General features: G+C 39.4%; 1 protein-coding gene across 2 annotated transcripts in view; it reads left to right on the plus strand.

Moving 5' to 3' along the window:
• Positions 1 to 21,846, plus strand: part of si:zfos-2326c3.2 (misshapen-like kinase 1) — a 91,416-nt gene that overhangs the window by 48,324 nt on the left and 21,246 nt on the right. The window contains exons 16-28 of one of the 2 annotated variants that reach the window (XM_034121192.1): positions 5,128 to 5,448; positions 6,984 to 7,118; positions 7,729 to 7,863; positions 11,034 to 11,104; positions 13,555 to 13,628; positions 15,735 to 15,823; positions 16,108 to 16,205; positions 17,225 to 17,309; positions 17,392 to 17,559; positions 20,107 to 20,215; positions 20,534 to 20,689; positions 20,887 to 21,030; positions 21,672 to 21,806. In XM_034121192.1, coding sequence (XP_033977083.1) covers positions 5,128 to 5,448; positions 6,984 to 7,118; positions 7,729 to 7,863; positions 11,034 to 11,104; positions 13,555 to 13,628; positions 15,735 to 15,823; positions 16,108 to 16,205; positions 17,225 to 17,309; positions 17,392 to 17,559; positions 20,107 to 20,215; positions 20,534 to 20,689; positions 20,887 to 21,030; positions 21,672 to 21,806 — 1,720 coding nt within the window. The remainder of the gene's footprint in view (positions 1 to 5,127; positions 5,449 to 6,983; positions 7,119 to 7,728; positions 7,864 to 11,033; positions 11,105 to 13,554; positions 13,629 to 15,734; positions 15,824 to 16,107; positions 16,206 to 17,224; positions 17,310 to 17,391; positions 17,560 to 20,106; positions 20,216 to 20,533; positions 20,690 to 20,886; positions 21,031 to 21,671; positions 21,807 to 21,846) is intronic. The other variant, XM_034121193.1, reaches the window with a different exon arrangement.

Consider the following 21,846-nt stretch of genomic DNA (forward strand, 5'->3'; position numbering starts at 1 on the left):
TTGTCTCTTTTTGTTCACTCTTTGATGACTCCCACGTCTTTGAATATTTCTGTTTTAATGACCATGTGTTCTTTCCATATTCATTCGGAATCCAAAATCAAAAAACTGCAAAAAGATGATTGCATTCGTTCATGAGAGGGAGAGTACATCTGGTTATTTGTTACATTTATCTTGATATTTAAGTTTGACCAGAAAATGCTTACTACTGATTTTGCTATCTGTATCCATAAACGGGGGAAACAATAAATTGTATCTTCTTATTCTGGATTACTAATTGAATTCGAAAAGAACAAATGAAACCGTGATTCTTCACAACCTTATCGTAAAGGGAAATATTTGAGGTCACTGCAATGGAGCAGGGAAGAACAAAAAAAGAGCAAACTATATTGTCTTCATATTTCACTGGTGTTGAAATGATGTATAAAACACAGTTAGTTTGAGTGGTGCTCTGGAAGCCTGACACCCTGCTGGGGCTGGGAAAGTTCATCATTTTGAAGTTCTCATCGGAGGAGGCGGTGAAAGATTGCTCCTTTTAATTCTCTGTTAGTGTGGAGCTTGAGAGGGACAACAGTGACAGAGTGTGTACTGTAGCAGCAGTGTCACATCTCCACGAGCTTTAAAGCCGGTGCTTATCACAGCATGCCGTCCCTTTTGTTTTAAAGCCTCCCCTCTTCATCTCTCTCTCTGCTTAGCGTACCTTCTCTCTCCTTCTCTCCCTTCTTCCCTCCCAGCATGTCATCTTTTTCACTTCTCACAACTCCCTTTTCACTCATCTCTCGGCTTTTCTTCTGTCTGATCTCAGGAGGGGTTATAGAGGCATCAAGACACTCTCACATCCCTAATTCCTTTCTTCTCTCCTGTCTGACCTTTCCCACCCTGATGTTGTTATGATGTTATATAATGATGACAGTTGTCCTGATGTTACTCCATAGTCTTTATATTCACAAAACTTCACAAAGACAAATGTATTTGTAACTTTTTTAATACATATCTTTTTTAAATGTCAGGGATTTATTTTCTGATATTTAGCTGTATCATTTTCATATCTTAAATGCAATAATTGTAATCAACCCCCGTAAGGTAACATAGATATTGTTTCTTCTTCGGTAGGTTTTGTCGCCATTTAGTGTGTTCTCTTATTTGATACTAACCCAGCAGATGGTTTTTCTACGTTTCCTATGCCAGCAACGCCATATTCTGCTGCCTCAATCGTCACCACATCATCAAATATTTGGAAATCGTCTATTGCCGTTTTAAATGGAGATGTGGAGGCTCTAACATTTGTATTAATACTGCTAACATTTTTACGTATAGAGGTTGTAGCCTTCGATATCAGTCATGCGAGCTGTAAATTACATAACTTAATGAAATAACTAAATATTCACCCATGTTTTTCTATTTTTGTCTCCGTCTTTCACTTTTTGTATTCTTAACGACTGTAAGTTACCAAATCATTTTTTATGAATTGGTCATTTCAACAGACCCGGCGCCAGAACAAATCTACAGAGAGGGCATATGATTTTCATGGGAGGGCACACAAAACCGTCATGTGGCGGCGCCAGAGATTTTCTTTTGGGGGTGCTGTGGGGTAGCTTGACGTTTCATAGAGGCTGCTCAAACATGTAGGGTTTCCCATTGATGTACCGGCGCTACAGTGGAATGTTCTACTGCAACACTCCCCACACGCACACACACACACACACACACAGTACTCTCAACACCATATGAAACAGAACTGTAAACAGATGTACTATTTCTTTATGGATATTTTACAAATCATTGTATTCTTGTTTTACTGTCATATAGTATTTCATATCTGTTTTTCATTTATTACTCTAATATTACTATCTGACACCACATACATCGTAGCATTAAAGTTCACAGTTTTAATTTTTATAAATAATAAAAAACGTGTTTATTGGGGGAGGGCAGGAATGTCAAATGGGAGGGCCTCCCACGGAGCCGGGTCTGCATTTCAATGGTACATTGCTGATAGAACTATGAAGTGATTTATATTATAGTCTCAGGGCAGTGGTACTGCTGCTTTTAGTTAAATGTGTCTCTCAAGAAACAGCCTTAAATGGCTGCTGGTTTCCCCTCTATAGTAGCAGTCACATGAATGTTAGCTCATTTACTCCTCATGTTGCACCACGGTCAGGCCTCAAGCCTCCAGGAAGTGCGATGGGCATTAAAGAAAAAATATGTGTAGTGGCCAAACCATTGTTTTGCATCGTCTGTGTCAGTCACATGATGTCATTCGGCCGATAACATATTTTTTCCAGTCTTTTAACTATAGTACAAATAATTGCATATCCTGGTTTTAAATCATTAGGTCCTAAACGTTTGTAAATGCGTTATTAACCTTATATAGTTATTGTCCCTCCTGTCCTGAACCCTGAAAATAGTTAGCATTTTACTTTACTTCTAGGCTCCCTTGTTTCATAAGTGTTACATACGATCTGTGGTTAATACAAGCTTACAAAATGTTCACGTCTTTACGAATGTCCGTCTGTACATACCCCACTCGTTGATGTCTGAAGCTTCTACTTAAAAACGGTGGTTGCCAACAAGCGACTAAATGAGACTACTTCACGTCAAACATCAGCTGCCTTCAGCTTAGCGGTGTTGATGTGAAGTCAAACAACCTTCATCTAGGTCATTTGTAGTCTAGCATTAGCTATTTACTTTCGGCGATTAAAATGATGCTTCTACTTTCATAAAATGTGTTAATGTGTGGAGATCATCCTGCTGAACAAGACATGTTGAGTATCGTTAATGTGTGCTGCCACAGAGCTTTGTGTGCCATATTTCAAAATCGATGGAAAAACCCCATTGGATTTAGTTGAGAATGCTAATATCCGGTTCAGCTTCCTATAATGCGTCATCACTGCACCCCTCTAAAGGCCCGATGGATGCAGAAGATCCAGGGATGATCTGGGCATTTTCGTTCTCGAGAGTCAGGTTATTTTGGCTTTGTGCGACAATGAACAACTTTCATAGTAATGAACAGGCCCCCACCTCCAACGCTGTTTCCAGTTCTCTTTACACATCTATCGTGATAGGAGGACAGAACCGAAAACAAGTGTATCTCTACGTGTAGAGGAACTGAATGGCTTGCTAAAAGTTTCTTTCAGGGTATATATAGAAGATATGAGGAATTGGTGTGATTCTCTGTAAACTTTCTGTAAGAGTGAAAGTGTGTGTATGTTAGGGCCGCGTCATTTTCTGTTTGAGCGACGACATTAGGATGTGTGCATAGTTTTCGAGGGCAGACTAAGGTTTCTTTAGACCAATAGAATTTTGGGTGAATGTTCCTGTATGTCAATATGTATCACAGAAAACGTCGTCCAGCCATAGTGCATACATACTGTAAAGTTTGCCTCTGTTGCTTTACTATAAAATACACTGAAGTACTGTAGTGTTTTTTTGCTGTTTTTTTTAAACAAAAAGATTGGATTGCTGAGTGACTATATTTTCACTTCGCTATTTAGATAGTCGCAGCTCAGTATAGTTGCTGATTTGCACAAACGTAGAATGCATTTTCGAATCAAACATCTATGAAAAGTCTGTCTTCCTTTTTATTTATTTTGTAAAGTTCCCCTCCTGGAAATATAAACTGGTTCTTGGTTCTTCAGCTGTAAGCCTGCAGACAGGCAGAGCTGTCGGATGACGGCAGTGGTTCTTTATTTGAGCTTTGATTGTGTTTCCTCACGAGAAAGTTTATTTTGCAAATCAGATTCACCACCAGAGACCCAGATGCTGTCTTGTGTCCGCGCTTCATTGCCAGCGCTACGCTGATTGCTACTTCATGAATGTTTTCCAATCAATCAATGTGCTTCTCTGAATGTGTGTCACAACTAGCTTGATGATACACTGTTTGTTTATGAGTTCCTCATGTTTGTCTTGTCAGATTCTACGGAACCTGGGAGTGTTGAAAGCTGCAGAACATTTTTATATACAATTTAAAACAGTTTTTGTGAAATTTGAATAACTTGATATGACGAGTAATTTGATAACAGTAACAGGATTTTCTACCGTATGAGTTTGCACGCTATTTGAGAATTTTGTCGTTCAACAAACAATATGGAAAATGTCATTAAATCGGCTTTAAATCTGTCTGAGACAAGTTTTATGATAGGGCATGTGTTTTCAATTTGTTTATGTAGAACAACTGTAGCTAATAATAAAAGTGATTTCAGAGAAACGGTAAAGAAACAAATGAGGAAAACAATTCTATCCCAATCAATGTTGTTAACCTTAAAAACAGGATGAAAAGTAATAACATGTTGCCAGGATAATAGTTTAAGGTTCCATTTAAAAAAAATCATCTTTGAAATGGATGGGGTAAACATTTTCTAAATGTTTTCTTTTTCATTTCATTTCAAACCTTTATTTATCCAGGTTGTATCCCATTGAGATCATTGATCTCTTTTTCAAGGGAGACCTGCTCACGTAGGTTCCACATGAAACATTAAAAACATAAACAGAACAACAAAAGGACATCATACAGTAGCATTACAGGGATTACAATTTACATAACTATCCACATGCACAGGTACCAACAGCTTCCAATTCAGTAGCATCCAACCGAGCTTTAAAAACATTTAGTGGCAACAGATTGCTCAGTTTCCATTTTAATTGCAGACTATTCCAGGACAGTGGAGCTGCGCATCTAAATGCTATTTTCCCTAAGACAGTCCTAGCAGTTGGCACATTTAATAAAACCACAGCATGCGATCTCAGGCAGTAGCCACTTACAATTCGCCGTGAGATCAGGGAGCAGATGTAGGATGGAAGTTTCCCTAACATGGCTTTGTATATAAAAATGTACCAGTGACTGAGCCTCCGTGCAGTTAGTGAAGGCAGACCAGCCTTTTCTTTGAATAAGTGACATTAATGTTACAAAACTGGCTAACATACAATATATATGTAGAGAAATAAATCTCACCTCGAAGACGAGGTACATTAAGTGTAAAGGGCATTCCTTGCTATATGAAGCCCTATTTTAAAGGCAGATCTTCAATTTAAACGACAATCTTCATAGTACAGTATACATGTAAATGATTCCATGCAGACACTCCCAGGCTTTGTCAGTATCTATATGTGCTTTTCATGTTTGCTACCTAGAGAGCCGTGGCTCCAAAGCAGCTGCTTCAGCATAAGGCCCCGCTCCAGCTCCAGCTCCAGCCGCAGGCCAAGCCCCAGCCGCCTGCGGCCCAGCATCAGCAGCCCTCAGCCGGCAGGAGGTCCCACCGCACGCTGCCCAAGGACCAGACCCAGCTCCTGTCTCTGCAGCACGACCACAGACACAGGGAGAGAGAGAGGCAGAGGCAGAGAGAGAAGCCTGGGGCCGCGGTTCAGAAGCTGACGGCTAACAGTGGGAGCACAGCTGCTGCTGCTGTGGCTGCCTCCGCGCCCAGCCGCCCCGCAAACAGCCAGCGCTCCGCGGTAAAACCCTGCCTCCCTCCGCTGTCGAGCACTTTTAATCACCTCTACATCCCATGTCTGTCAGTCTGCATCTCTGTGTCTCGCTTTCATTGAATTGGATGGCTTTTTACTTTAATTTTGTCCATGTTTCTATTTGTTTTACCTTCGTTTCTTACAATGGTGTATGAGGTCCAATGAGGTAAAAAAATGTATATATTTATTGGCCTTTGGAAGAGAGGTGATATTTATAGAAAAACTCCAAGATAAAGTTTGTTAATTTACAAGAATATCTTTGGGATATTCTTTGAGTTTAAAGTTGTACATTTACAGGGGAAAAAATACACAAAATAGTCACAGTCACATCACTTTGATTACATTTATCACACCACAGTAAACAGGAAATGCATCATGCACACATGAAGGTGGTGCAACATGAACATATCCTTCATCTGTCCATTGTGTTTTTATACTTACATTGGCCCTCACACGCCGTCATAGTTTTGTCCCTTCTTCCCTTCTTCCAATCCTGTTTCCTTTTTTTTTTCATCACGTTGCGTATATGTTAGTAGACTGGCCACTTTCACGTAAGTTCACAAAGGTCTGCAGAAAGTTTGCCAAATGTTACACAGAATGGTAATGTGGTTCACAGTTCAGACCAAAACATGTAGAAAGAACTGAAGGAAGACCCCGTGGGATTTTTTTATATCTTATGTGCCAGAACTCTTGGAACGGAATTGAAAGTATTCGGGTCTTGCCATTAAGACATGATTTGATCAGCCACAAGTATTTTTTTCTTATGTATTTGCATGCTGGCATTTGCTGTTTGTGTAGAGGACAACATGTGGTTTATACCTGGCAGCTTATAGAGGATAAACCACATGAGGAACTGGAACAGGAAGCACAGCAAAGGTGGCAATTCTAGAGAAGGACTTTTTTTTAAAGCAGCTGGGGGTCAAATGGCTGACTAAAGAAAGAAAGTAGGTTTTATGTATTCAACAGATGCCTGATTTGCAATTAACCTAGAGTACATCTCGTGTTGACAAGTTCAAAGAAAAAGCAACACTGAGCTGTTTGTTTGGTTATGTGATAGTAGTTCCTTTTATATCAGGGCTAGTTTTTACATTACATTTCTTAAGAATGTCGCTAAACTTCAAAGTAAGCTTTGTATAAAGTAGTTTAAAGTCACTTTTTAAGATGATTTTAAGTGTGAAACTGAAGTGCTGAACTCCAGTTTTTCGAAGTGTAGACTGCAATCATGTGTAGCCACAATGCTCTCCCTAAAACACTAAATCAGCCAATAGGAGGCCTCCAAAGTGATGTGTCAAGACTGCTCCACATCAATCATCACCATTTATCATCCTTATTCTGTCCCACATTATACATGCTATATATATTGTGTAAAATGCTTTTATGTGGGTAAGACAGTTAGGATTGTACTTGGTGTGAGAAAAATATATGTTGATCTCAGTGTGACTACCTAATAAAATAGTCAGTTTTAATATGACTATTTACACACACAAACACACACGTGTCATACATGTGTTTTATGTTTTTAGATGGACTTCCAGGAATCAAACTTAGCCAGGCTGCTCTTAGCTGCTGGTCTCCCCAGCCAGGTGCAGTCCAGGCTGGGCTCAGGGAGCAGCTCCAGTCCCTGTACTCCAGCCATGCAGAGGGCTCACCTCAACCAGGTATACACAATAAAAACATATTCCACATGTGTTGTATTCACATGTCCTCTGCTCTATTCTATCTAATCTATACCTTGCTATTCAACTCTTGACTAATATACCTTTTATATACATGACCTGAAATGATATTACCGTTCGACAATACTACAGACAAGTATTTGGTTTTGTTCACACCCAATGCAGAGCAAATGTAGTTGACTGCGGGTTGATTTAAATTAACTGGCATTATTATGCGCACCTGAAATAATTAGCTTTTCTGCAGTGGTGTGAATTAGAAATGACCTGATTTTGTGATTGAATCACAATAAACTGAACTAAAGGATGAAAACATTTCCTCAAGAGAATCTCAAGAACTGATGCAAAATAGTGTTCACCTAAGTTCTCATTAGAGTCTTACATTTCTAAATTGCGCAAATATAGAAGTATGCAGATTTGGCGTATTTGCATCAATTGTGTTGGCTAATTTGCTTTTTGTGTGTTAGCAATGAATGTACTGTACTGTAATGGTTGTAAACCCACTTTGGGGACATTTTACTTTGCGACCAAACTGTTGAATAACTACAATTACAGTAACAAAAAACCTTGGGTAATCCTTTTTCTCTTTCCCCAGAATGCCAATTTGCGCTCAAGTCGAGACGCTCCTCACAGCAGCTCCATGTCAGATATGGCCATCTCCCCGTTGTCCCCGTTTTCCCCTGTGTCTCCAACTGACGACGTCTTCTGGGACTTTAGAGTGCCACCTAAGGTGAGCATCGACCATCCTATTAGCTTCATGTCACATGGCAGCAGGTTGGACGACTTGCATAAACTAAAATGAAAGTAAACTTGCAGAAAGAGGAAGTTGTTGTGATAGTCATGCCAGGCACATGTAGCCTGCATCACAAGAGTTTGGCATAATATCCTGAATTCTGGCTATACTGCATTGACGAAGTGGTGTGCCTAGCACGAGGTTGGAACACTGTGGGTGATTTTGGGAGAGAATTGGTTGTGATTTACCTTCGAGAAACACTTTCGCTATTTTGAAGTGGGGTTTTATCAGGTACTTATCCATGGTAATTGTTTAGAATGTTGCAGGAAGAAGTCCTAAATCCTGATACGAGTTAACATTTAAGCGTTTTTGGTCAGATTTCCTGAAATAAGGTCTGCGGTTACCACAGGCATATAAAAAACCGTTTTGTTCCATAAAATAAAATAGTTCAGTAAATACCCCACTAGTTAATGTTTGTCTGTAAAACAGTGGTTGCTATCAAGTGGCGTAATGAGACTACTATACGTCATCACTCCGAACATTAGCTGTTTTAGCTTAGCGTTGTCATGTGACTGGGTGTTTCTCAATGTCGAGGAAGGCTCCTCCAGAGCCACTATTTCAAGGATGCTACGTCATCGAATCCCGCCGAAGGACTTTTCCAATGTCCAGGATCCTTGGAATTCTACCGAGGACTGAATCCTTCGTTACGAGAAATTTTGGGGATGCAGCACCGGTGTATCCTCCGCGGTCTTAAAATCCCCACAATGCTTTGCGCACGGACCTATTTCCAAAATTGTTGGCGGAAAATGTAAGGTGGGCCTCTCGTATGACGCACACCTGCACACTTGCTACTGTAGCCTGTTCCATTCTTCGTTCTCCGAATGCCAGGAAGGATTCTTGCCTAGCTTCTGAAGGACCTGACTCGGAAGACATGTCCTACCAAGGAAGCGTCCTCGACATTGAGAAACACCCAGAGATGTAGTTTGTTTATAGCTTAACATTAGCTATTTACTATTGGTGATTGCATTTATATTTAAAAATCACAGTCTGTCAGGTGGTGTTGTATGTGTAGATTAACCTGCTGAACAAAACGTGTTAAGATTCATAAACGTGTGTTTGCAACCGATCTTATTTTCTGAATAGATCATAATCCAATGGTAAATCCCCACTGCTTTTTGTCAGGGGAGCCCTTGCAATGCTAACTTCTGCATCAGCTAACAAAAATACGTCATCACTGCAATACCCTATTGCCTAGGTGATAGACAGTACGCCCCCTTTAAAAAAAATCCGACCTCTCGCTTTAAGGCTAATCATAAAGCGCTTTTAATTAAAAACATGACTATGATTTGAAAAAGTCTCTCTGTTGCTTTCTATCTCACGTCACTAGCCCCCTGCTGTGTGTTTTATGAACAGAAGACGCTATGAGGTGTATTTACTAACAGAACACCATATGGAGTTGATAAAACAACTAATAACTACTCCAGAGAGAGGAGGGGAGCCCAATAAAGCTGTCTGTTCGCTATGTCATGTTGGTGAATAACAGGCGGCCATATGGAGTCGGTAGAGCCGTTAATAACTCTGTGCTCTCTAATGTGACTGCAGAGTGGTGGCTGCTTACCATGTGGGTGAGGATTTAAATCAGTTAACTTTCAGGGACCTACACTAGAATAGGGTTTCACAGGAATGTGCTGCACCAAATTTGGGCATGTATTGATTTTTACAATAATTCAGATCATTTTACAGCAGCTATAGTCTAAAGTTCAATAGCATTTTAATAAAAGTATTTCTGAAATTCTGAAATTGAAGAGTAAATGTATGAGGAATAATAATTAAAAAAATTATCTTTATCTACTTAGTACCATCCAATGTGTATACACAGTATGCTCCTGTAGTATTCTGGACATTTTCTATATCATATTTTCTATTGTTTATATTTGATATAATATTTTTATTTTTATTTTTATTTTTAATTGTTATTTTCTCTATTCCACTATTTAAGTATTTGTATTTTATTGTCCAAACACACTGCTGCTTTTATTACGAAATAATTTCCCAAAATGGGATCAATAAAGTTTACAAATATATCTATCTATCTATCTATCTAGTGCTTTCACATAAAAACAGAACACATTTAAGACACACAGAGAATAAAATGAGAATAAAAACAAAAAAACAGCAACTTACCACAGACAGTTAAACATACTAAAGTTATTAAAACAACAGTGCAAAAGTTCATACCTTCCGATTCCTTTACAGAAATGAACGTTATTTGTCTGAGTTTATTTCTCTTAAAATTGCAATTTATTTAAAAACTAAATCTGATTCTGAAATATTTCCAACTATATTTCTTTGACCAAAATATAAAGATATTCTCAACCTTTCTCTTGTAAATGAACACATTTGATCTAATTTGAATAACATGTTGCGCCACAGGCAGCTGACACCGAGTGTGTGACTGTGCGTGTGCGTTCAGATGAAGACAGATGCAGGATGTGGGCAACTCGTCAGAAGGATGATAGGTATTCCCACAGTTGACTTCCTGCTCGGCTGGGTGTGTCTTCCTCTCTGTAACTAGGTCATGTGACCCCAGGAGATGAAAGGTCAAAAAGTCACCAGCTGGTTGGTACCATTGAGAGTTTTAGAAGAAAGAAATGTTGAAAGATCCCATTTGAAACGCAGTGCTTTCCCAACCAGAATGATCGTTCATCTATTTCACAATCTTCTCGTGTCATGAATGCAACACTGTTGAAAAATGGTTAGGAAATATGCCTGAGTCAGATAATATTTCCAATCCCTATGTGAGATTTGGACATGGCTTTTGGGAATTTAAACAGTGAAATGTGAAGAAATAGCAAAGCCAAATGCTCTCATTAGATTCTCAGTAATAAATATCTCCCGTTGAGTTGTTAAAGATTTTACTGCACTTTGGAGTCTAAACCCTTTCAGGCACTTTTAGAAGTTGTTGTACATAAAGATTTCATAACCGCAGAAACCTTCCTATAATTAGCTGAAACCCTGCCTGGCTAGACATTAGATCCTCGTAAAGAGCAAACTAATGAAAAGCGAAACAAGCAGTCAGGGCCAGCAGGAGGCGGCCATCTTTGTGCTTTCACTAGCTGTCTGTCAAGTGACTACGATTAATGAATTCTCCTGTGTGTGTGTTCCAGGTCCCAGAACGCACTACCTCCAAGTTCTACTGTCGCGAGCTGGTGATGGGACACAAGAGGGCAGCTTCAAGGTACTGTACAACTACAACGTGTACAGCAAGCTCAAAGAGAAATGTGTCATTTATGAAGGTTGACATGTTTTATTAGTACATACATTATGAAATATTGTCAATATGTCATAAGCTTTAGAAGTTTAAAATTAGTATTTTATTTTGACAGAAGTTATCATCCGACTGCGTAGTTCAAAATAACTGTTTTAGTGTATCTCTGGTCATTGTTTGGTTTCTATCTATTTTTGTCAGGATTATTATATGCTTCTTACAGTTCAGTGATAACATGCTATAAATGTCACTACATGTCTGATGTGTAAAGAGGCCACTGGTTGCTAACATGTTGACGTAATACAATGTTAATGTAAATGTTCCATTTACACCAAATGGCACAAAATATCAACTAGCCATTCATTTTTTATCCTATAACACTCTTGAGCCCTCACCTCAGGTATATGTGATTCAAATGCAATGTGTCAAACAATCTAGTCAAAATCATGACAAACTAGAGGAACAATGACATACTTACCAGATGTTGATGTTTAAAGGGACCCTATTTTGCTCATTTTCAGGTTCATATTTGTATCTTTTGCCTCTACTGGGACATGTCTCCATGCTTTAATGTTCAAAAAGCTCTTTATTTTGGTCAAACTGCCTGTGCTGCAGCACCTCTTTTCACCCTCTGTCTGAAACCAGGGCCCAGTCTGCTCTGATTGGTTAGCTTGGTCAACTGCTTAGTGATCACGTGTTGGGGAATTGTAGCCTTTGCAGACCATTTACATGCACAAAAACCTATGTAACACACTGCAGGAAAGAGAAAACCCCAAAAATACCTAAAAAGCCACACTGTCCTCCTACATTAAAATCCTCTACCAGCTGATTTGTTTTAAAGATATTACGTCATCCATCTCACATTGAGTGTTTTATATACTTACCTAAAAGAGTTGGTTATAAAAGTGAGGTGTGATTAACTTTGGGAATACCCACAAACTAGTTTAGCTATAAGTATCAGCTGACAAGCAAACAAGTGGACAATTCTCAGAGAACAAATACACAATGCTGCTATTTGTCCTGTTAAACCCCATGGACCCGCCGAAGGGTCCGAAAATGCTACATCTGCTAGCACCAGTGTGATCTCTGAAGTGTCATTTATGAAACTATTAATGTTCCACACCCAGCTGACGGGAAGAAACTCAGCTCACTGACTATACAAAAAAAAATAAAAAAATAATAATAATAATTCCCACAAGAAGCCTTTCAATGAGCCCTTAGCAAATACGGACTAATGCTATTTCTGCTCATAACTCACAAAAATGATCATTTATAATGATACTTTCTGCACAAACAACACATCATCTGAAAGCTGAGATTCCACAGATTCCATTGGCATAGGTCTCATCACTGCAAGGCCAGAACTCACTGAGCTAGCAGCCAGAACATAGCAAATAAACAACATCAGTTTTCAAATCCATGACAATAATTAGCAGGTTAAATTTTACAATAATTTCTTCTTTTTTTTTTTTTCTTTTTTTTTGATGGAATGAATAACTATAGTGATGATTTAATGTTATACAATGATTTTTACAGTCTGGTACCTGAAAAAGGTCAAATGGCACTGATGGAACCAGATGTGCCCAAATGTGCCCAAAGCTTATTCCGCCTGGACTTTTTTTCCCTAAATATCTCTAAAAAGGTCAATTTTCACTTGTTTTGCCTCAATCTTGATACAGGGTACTTATTATATGTTATAGTTTGGATTCCTAAAGCTTTTAGGCTACTAACCCATCATTCAAGGGTGGTTTTCACTATAAGTAATGGTTTTTTGTTAGGCGGAGATAAGAATTTACACTTTTTTACTATGTTCCATCTGAATTTACTCTCACAAAGAAACATCTATATTGATTCTGACACGTTTACATCCATCTCACAGATGTAACCTTGCTTTGAGAAAAAAGATTATTAATTTAACCCTTTTAGAAGTGAAGTTATAGTCATTTGTTCTGGGCATGTCATTTTCGAGCCTGAAACCTGAAAAACAGGCTTGGGGTCTAACAGGTTTAAATAAGAAACAAAACAAGGATTTGTCTTAAATAGGAAGTGAATAATAAAAAGTATTTGTAATCTTCGGTTTTGTGACCATGCTTTGAGCAGGGTGATTCTTCCCAAACACAGTTCTCTTTTCAGCTATACTGAGCTTTATTTACTGTGAGGATTTATATCACACTACAATTCAGCATAATGGCATGCACTACTGGAGAACAATCTGTCACGGGTGCATCACATTAGTTTAGCTTGAAGGATTATTTTCGATTAGATGAAACTAATGGTGAGGAAATTGGGTCATTGCAGTGGCAGCATGAAGGGTAAACTGAAGATTAGAAACATATAATAAAGTGTATAATGTAGATCTCTGTTCACTCAACGTGTGTGTGTGTGTGTGTGTGTGTGTGTGTCTCTCTTTCTCCATCTAGTGGCAGTCCAGTGTCTGTGGCAGATAAACGCTCAGTGTCTCAGGGAGCCCCCCCGACTGGCAGCAACCACCCAGGTGTGTTCAACCTTCACTCAGCACATACTGTGTGAGCAATACAAATACAGCTTTATTAGCTCCTTGAAATGAAATGGGTAGTTTTGTTATCCCTCATGCAGTCATAGCTTGTTTTAATCAGAATACTTCATTTATCCCGGGGGGAAATTGGGTTTGGTGACAGTGACTCCATTTTAGAACAAATTAATAATAAATACATAAAACAATAGAATAAATGATAAAAAGTTCAAATTTGTGCATTAAATCAATAAAATTTAAAATTCACATAAAACGTAAAAAAATGCCCAATAAAACATAATAAGCTAAGTTAAAGCAAGAACATGCAACAAAAAGAGAAAATAGAAAATAAATAATTGAATACACATGAAAAGTAAAATGACAAAAAATGAATACAAATATTTTTACAAACACAAGAAGTTAAGTTAAATTTGTGCAATAACAATTACCTCAAAACACGATGGGCAGAATGTTAGCATATTGGATGGACATGCTCCGGGTCCATGTATTCACTTTATATTTGAAATATCATTACAATTGATAAATGTGCGCTTGGCCATTGTAGGAAATCATGCCTTCATTTGCAGGGAGCTGGAATTAGCTACAGACACAACTTGGTACACACAACAGAACATGTGACCCTTTCTAAGATGTACACATCTTTTATTCTTTTGTTATCAAGTTTGCAGCTTGTTTTTGGCACAGGTGTGAAATAATGCTTCCAAAAGCACATACCCCAAACCCTACACTAATAAACAGACACTTCCAGATAGAACAAAAACGTACTATACCAACACAGTGATGAGTTCAAAGCCTGTGCGTCTCGAGAGAAGTGACTCACCTCTTTCAAAGCTCTGCTCTCTGTGATCTCTCTGCATCAAGGATTCTCTTGTTTTGACTGTAAAATACAGAGGGAAGAGAAGACTTTTGGGAGGATATTACATGTGTGTATATATCAAAGATCTGTGTGTGTGTAGTTGCCTGGAAGCAGCTTGTGGTACCTCTCACTCAGTTTAGCTGCAGGCCAAAAGGACGGAGCCGCAGATCAGAGATTCTCTTCAGCTTTACTGTGGCTTTATAGCTCTTCATATGCTTTTGATGCAACTGAGGAACACATTTCCTCTTTGAACTTTACTGTGATTGAAAAGTGTATTGAGAGCAGTGATAATCATGTACAATTGAATAAGAAGCCTATGATGATAAAAACAGTGTTAATGTTAAAGTGGTGCTTGTGTTTCTCAAAAATAAGACTCTATTTCCCATGAACCCCTTTTGTTTTATATGACCAGGGCAAGTGCTTCTTTTAGATTATTTACCTGACACGCTTTGTGTTAATTCTGTTTGTGCTCAAACTTGTTATAGTGTAGTGTCCCCTTAAGCTTCATTTAGGTACACTGAAAATATGTCTGTATATCTTGCAAAGGAGGCTGGATCTAGAAACGAGTGGCTTTGAATGAGCTTTATTTCAGTTCATATACTGTATAAGTAAATAATATATATATATGTCGCCATCTAGTGGCCAGCTCTCAAACAACTTGATGTTGACATCCATTAATGTGACCAGCATTTGTCAAATCATTTACGATGCTCTGAATTGCACGATGTCCATACCCAGAACAAAGACAAAGAACTGAACTCCATGCATCCATTTTTAAAAGGTGTTTCATGGATGTTGGTATTGTATCGCATGTACTATATTGGTGGTTACAAGTACATTTCTCTCCTAGTTTAACCTTATAAACTGTGACACTTTTTGGAATTGGGGAACATGTCTGCTTAAGGATCAGCAGGTCTTGCTTTAGACTTTAGGTCCAGTTGGAGTAAATCTTCTCCATCATTCAGTATCAACAGTTACAGTGTATGTCTGTAAATCGATCCTCCTAGTGATACACACATTGTGTATCACTAGGAGGATGGACACAATGTAAGATCCCATATAGACAGCAGCAAAGGCAGCATTGGCTCCATTTGTCCATGGTGATTAGACCTCTCAGCACTAATGTTACTATGGTACGAGTGCTTTGCTTTACCCTAACACTAACCCTGATCCTGCTCAACAACTGCTACTAATCTAACTAATAAGTGTGTGTGTGTATGTGTGTATTGAAGGTTTCTTCAAGCTGGAGAGTCCTCTTCTACAACACCGTCTCCAGCAGCACAGGAGGACACAGGACAATGTGACCAGTGGACAAACACAGGTACACTGAGAGTCTTTTTATGTTCACTGAAAGAAAGAAACTGGAGTTACATTGATCTTGATTTAGAATGAGGAGTAGTAATATAAAGTTGGCTTCTTCATTAAATGTAAATGACATCCAAGCTTGTTTTGTTAGTCTTTCTTGCTGAGATGTGGAATAGTTTGTGTTATTCTCTTCTTTGAACCACATGATACAAAAGTCTACATTGTAATGATTCTCCTCTCTGCTCTTTCTCTGATCTCCTGACCACATGTACTCATGTTGTCCTCTCCTCCATACTGCAGGGTCATACCAGATCTGCTCTGGTTCGGCTGCACAAGGCCACAGAATATTCATCTTCCAGTGACGAGGTTGGCAGCAGCGATGACGAAGAGAGGAACAGGTAAGATCTTCATCATCAGTGTCATAGAGTGTTGAAGTGATGGCGTATTTTTGTAGGCCGACCTAGAAGATAGCATCGCAATGGATCCGTTGACTAAAAGCAAATGTTTGCCTTGATGACGTTTTGTAGATACATTTAGTTCGTTGTTAGCAACACAGTTTTTAAGATACATAGAAGCTTCGGACATTCACAAGTGGAGTATTTACTGACTCACTATGTCGTTGTAACAATATGGGAACATCTCTTAAGCTTGTTAGCCACAGACCTCATTTCAGGCGTCCAACCACAATGAGGGAACTGGAAGTATTGAAACACTGACTCATTTCTAGGTTTATGGACTCATTCCTGCACCCCTCTCTAATGGCATTGTGCTTATTTATTTTGTTTATTTATCTTATTTTATTATATTTGACTCAGTCCTTCCTTTTAATACCAAACCACTGAAAAAGTTGTGACTTTAGTTTAGTTTAATTTAGTTTATTCTTTCCGTGTTCCCACACCACAGTTATGAAATATGGCCTGTTGCAAAATGTAATTGTGAAACGAACATAATAATCAGACAAAAGTTTTAGTTTTCCTTACTCAGAATTCTGTCGCGTCTCCTGTGTGTGGAAATGTTTCTGCTGACTGCCAAGGCTAAGTGAACTCCAAATTGCAAAATGTATTGACGGAAAGCGGCACATGTTTTAAAATGCAAATTCCCATGGCATAATTTATGGTTTATTAGAAAATGTAAACCTTGAAAATATAGATTGCCAATTTAAATTATTCATTATTTTATATTTAACATACCACAAATATCTCATTAACGTTAATTGTATAATAACAGTGACACATTGCCTTTATGTGTGCTTATGGTGAGGGTTCAAGAATACATTATTTTTGACATTTATTATTCCTCTTTTGGTTTGAACTTTCTATCCGTGGATGTTAATCATTGCCTTGGATTTTGAAGATGTATTGATCTGTTTTTTAGGAATAAATGCAGTCACGCTCAAGTTTAAAATCTGTGTTTCAAGGTCTGGCCTGTCCAATGGAAAGGGGAAATACTTCAGAGGAATACCTGATGGGATCGTGCTGCAGCCTCACCACAATCTCAATCAGGTACCCTACCAGTAAACAAACACACACACACACACACTCTGTTTTTCTTGCTTCATACTTTGTCTGTTACCGTGTCGTGCAGATTTCTCGGGTAGCTGCAGATGACACCTACATGCTACCAGACCTTCTGCAGAAAACCTCCTCCTCCAGTCCTACCCACAATGCACTGGGCCAGGAGCAGCGAAGGCGTGAACTGAACTACTCGCAGTCCCCCACAGCCCCTCGATCCCCCACACACCAGGAACTGCATGTGAGTATACAGTATAAGGAGGAGAGTGCAGTCAGAGAAACTCAAGTTTTTTAAATCAACCCACTTAAAAGGTCCATGTTAGGATATCAGCAACTATGTTTACATGCACAGTATTATAATTGGTTGATACAATTCATGTACACAGCAAAATAAATTAGGATGTATTTAATTACGCCTGATTCTATATGTATGGTTTTTAGATATAGAAATGTGGGATTATTCAGGTTTTAGGAGCATTCTTTGGACGTGTATAGGGCAAATTTAGAATATGCAACTCAATCAGGGTTTTTACTGCCTCTACGCTTTACGTTTACGGCCAACTCTGTGCATGTTGCGTAAATTAACTAGGTGTCAATTTGCAAGGCTAGGGTGGTGATGTAAGCCCAAAATAAAAGCTCACGTTTATGATCAGAAGGAGAAACCCACATACTAATAAAGACAATGGATTATTTGTATATAAGGAGGGTTATGAGTGTAGCCCCTTTCACACCAAGTACTTACTTAGAGCCCAGCACTTAGTGCCAGCACTTAGTACCCCCATGGAACTAAGTACAGATCGCGTTCACACCGGAATAAGTTACCTGAGGGAAGATTACGCAAATGAAGCCGTGGAGTCCCCCGGAGTTGGGGACTGGCTTCAGTAGAAGCTGCTGGGAGTCCCAGCAGCTTCTACTGAAGCCTTCCGAGTAAATCGCCAGAACGCCGACATCTCCTCATCACTCCACCGCTCCCATGCTTTTTTTTGTGTTGCCATAAGTTATTCTCTCTCCGTTGGTGCGCGGGGCTAATGCTAATAATGCTAATTAGGGATGCTCCGATCGCCAATTTTGGGTCCGATCGCCGGAATCAGTATCTGCCGATACCGATCGCCGATCCGATCGAGTGGGCGGGGCCTAAATGGAAGATCACTACATCACTTTAAATCTTCCATTTAAAGTGATGTTTAAAACTCAGTTAATGGGGCTCATTCACTGGAGCTTCCACAAACAACAATCAACTTAATTATTACATTCAAATTATGTATATTATTCAAGTTTACATTCACTTTGGATAATACCACGGGAGAAATGAGCAAGCGCTCTCTTTTCCTCTCTCTCCCTCTCTCTCTCCCCCTCTCTCCCCCTCTCTCCCCCTCTCTCTCCCCCTCTCTCCCTCTCCTGACAGCCCGTCAGTATCGTCTCATGCAGCTCACTGATCCAGTAATGTGTGAGGCCGACAGTGAAGAATAAACATATTTATAACTAGTTTAGCTTGTTCCAGAGGTAGATAAAATAGCTAAGTGTGTTAGGTCTAACTCTTAATGTGTGTTTCGCTCCGCTCACCGGTCCGTCACAGCGGGTGGAGCTGCAGGATTTCTGCTTCACACACACGTTGCATACCGCTATTTTACTGTCTTTTTCGGACACCTTAAAATAATGCCAGACCGGTGAAGCCATTTTGGCGAGCTTGTTTTGCCGCGCACAGAGAAAAGTGTCATGTATTTTACGTCATGCGATCGGCCCTCGCGATCGGCCCTCGCGATCGGCATGTTTAGAGAGCACCGATCGATCGGTAGAGAGTGAGTATCGGCAGATCTCGATCGGTGACCGATCGATCGGAGCATCCCTAATGCTAATGCCAGCAAATACAATGGCGGCTTCACAAAAGTTTTCAGAGTTTTACAGGGCGTGGTTTGCAATTTGCCCAGCCAATCGAAATTGGTACTTTTTTCTCCCCAGGATAGTACCACCTCTCTAGCAGGGACTAAAAATGGGGGTAAAAGTTCTCGGAACTAAGTACTCTGTTTGGTGTGAACGCAAAATTCCAGGCACTAACGGAACTAAACGGGAAAAGTACTCCGGTGTGAACGCGCCTATATGTGAAAATGTCTCAACACCAACCTTTTAAACGACTCGATTGCCGAAATATAATTGGAAGGCTTTATTCACTTTGAAGAATCATATTTTGATGCAAAGAAGCAAGAAGAAACTCCAGCTGTTATATTTTGATCATTATTATTATTAGTATCATGCACGGTTCCATGTAAACAGGAATATGAATTTGTATTTGTCATTTAAACAGCTTGTTGTTTGTATGTGGTTAAGAGCTAAAGCTAAGTGTGTTGTCCATGTTAACTTAGTAAATGTAATCATAGTGCTCTAAAGTTTGAAAAGCAGCAAAAGATGTCTTATAATAAAAATAGGACTCTTTACATTATCAAGACAAACCCTTTTGTAACAGCAGACTGAGTTACCTAAACAGAGAAGTGAAAATGTGTTGGGCATTGCACAGCCTTGTCTTAACAAAGGAGAAATATTTGACCAGTTGCATTTGTTAAATATGTCCACCAGAGGGAAGTGGTGGCACAGTTTAAGTTAATAGGTAGCACATTCAGAAAGGTCTCTAACAATAGTAATGAAATAAAATAAGTTTAAAAGGAAACATAAGTGTTAATGGTGATGCTGCAAAGTTATTGTCACTTGTCTATAAAGCTGTGATGTTTGTGTGTCATTCCATATGGAGCCAGAACAAACTATATGTGTTTTTCTTGTTGTTGTCCATCTTCAGGCCATCAGCAGTCCTACTGGTAAAAACACTTCCACGTCTTCCTCTTCCTCCTTCCTGTCATTCATCGATCCAAGATTGATCCCCATATCATCGCCACCCCAGAGCCCTGGTGAGGACACACACACACACACACACACACACACACACACACACACACACACACACACACACACACACACACACACACACACACACACACACACACACACACACACACACACAGACAGAGATCTGCATTCATACATATGTATTAATCTGTAAGTAAATAAAGAAATTCAATTCATACATTATTTTTCTTTCACTTTATTGTAGATGTTTTTATATGAAGTAATTCACACAACACAACTGTTTTACTCTTAGACACTTTACTCAGTTGACTACACAATGCATTGTCAACATTGATTTTGTTTAATTTCTCCCGATGTAGTGGGCATTAAGGGTGAGCTGATCAAGAGGGAGAACCACAGGAAGGGCTCGGTGGTGAACGTGAACCCGACCAACATCCGACCGCAGAGCGACTCTCCAGAGATCAGGAAGTACAAGAAGAAGTTCAACACTGAGGTCCTCTGTGCTGGACTCTGGGGTTTGTCATTTTGTTGTATTTGTTTTTAAGTATACATCATTTTTACTGCAGTCAACAAACTTCATTGAGTTTTTTAGTTGACAATGTCCATACTCCACATGTTTTGTATTAGTTATTTTCCCCAGCTTTACAGACACTGCAGATGAATGCATGTTGGTCGTAGGGTGTAATGTTTGTGTCTTCTGTTTGTCCTGCAGGTGTGAATCTGTTAGTGGGAACAGAGAACGGTCTGTGGCTGCTGGATCGCAGCGGGCAGGGGAAAGTCTACTCGCTCATCAGCAGACGGAGGTTTCAGCAGATGGATGTTTTGGAAGGACTCAATGTACTAATCACCATATCAGGTACATGTACTGTAGGTTAAAGCAACACAAAAACACTGACTCCGTCTTCTTATACCTGCATTTGCACTTAAGCTAATGGAGATTAGCTGTGCTTTTGACAAATTAAGAATGAACAGCAATAATATCAAATGAATTACTGAACAAGCATACCAGGCACAGGCACAGAAGCTTAAAGTGTCAAAGGCCCACCTGGCCTTTACCAAAACAATTATAATAATAAACAGATCATAAACAGACTCAAAAGACCTCAAATACAGATATAGAGACACAAAGCGACAAACCAAAATGACCAGAAGAAGACGCCAACTCTGCAGGAAGAAGAAAAATGCAAATGATCACAAAGAGACACAAAACCACTAAATAGAAACCTGAAATGCCTACAATGACACCCAAAAAACAAAAAGGGGCGAAACGTGCACATATCAATAACACAACAAACTATAAAGTCTGTGTCTTGCTCCTATGAAGGAGAGGTCGTGGGGCCTGTTGCACGTCTGCCAAGGGGATCATTTTCACAGTTATCTTTCAGCACCAACCACAACTACTGCTAATCCAATATGACAGGTTTTTGCTTTCTTTTCAAATCTAATCTAATCAGGATTCACGTTCACCCTTCTGTCTATCTTGCGCTGTGTCTCCAGGTAAAAAGAACAAGCTCCGTCTGTACTACCTGTCCTGGTTGAGGAATAAAATCCTGCACAACGACCCAGAGGTGGAGAAGAGACAGGGCTGGACCTCAGTAGGTGACCTGGAGGGTTGTGTTCACTATAAAGTGGGTAAGTACACACTGCGAAGGGCATATTGAATGGTACATTA

Source organism: Trematomus bernacchii, unplaced genomic scaffold (assembly GCF_902827165.1).
Source record: "Trematomus bernacchii unplaced genomic scaffold, fTreBer1.1, whole genome shotgun sequence".
Lineage (NCBI taxonomy): Eukaryota > Metazoa > Chordata > Actinopteri > Perciformes > Nototheniidae > Trematomus > Trematomus bernacchii.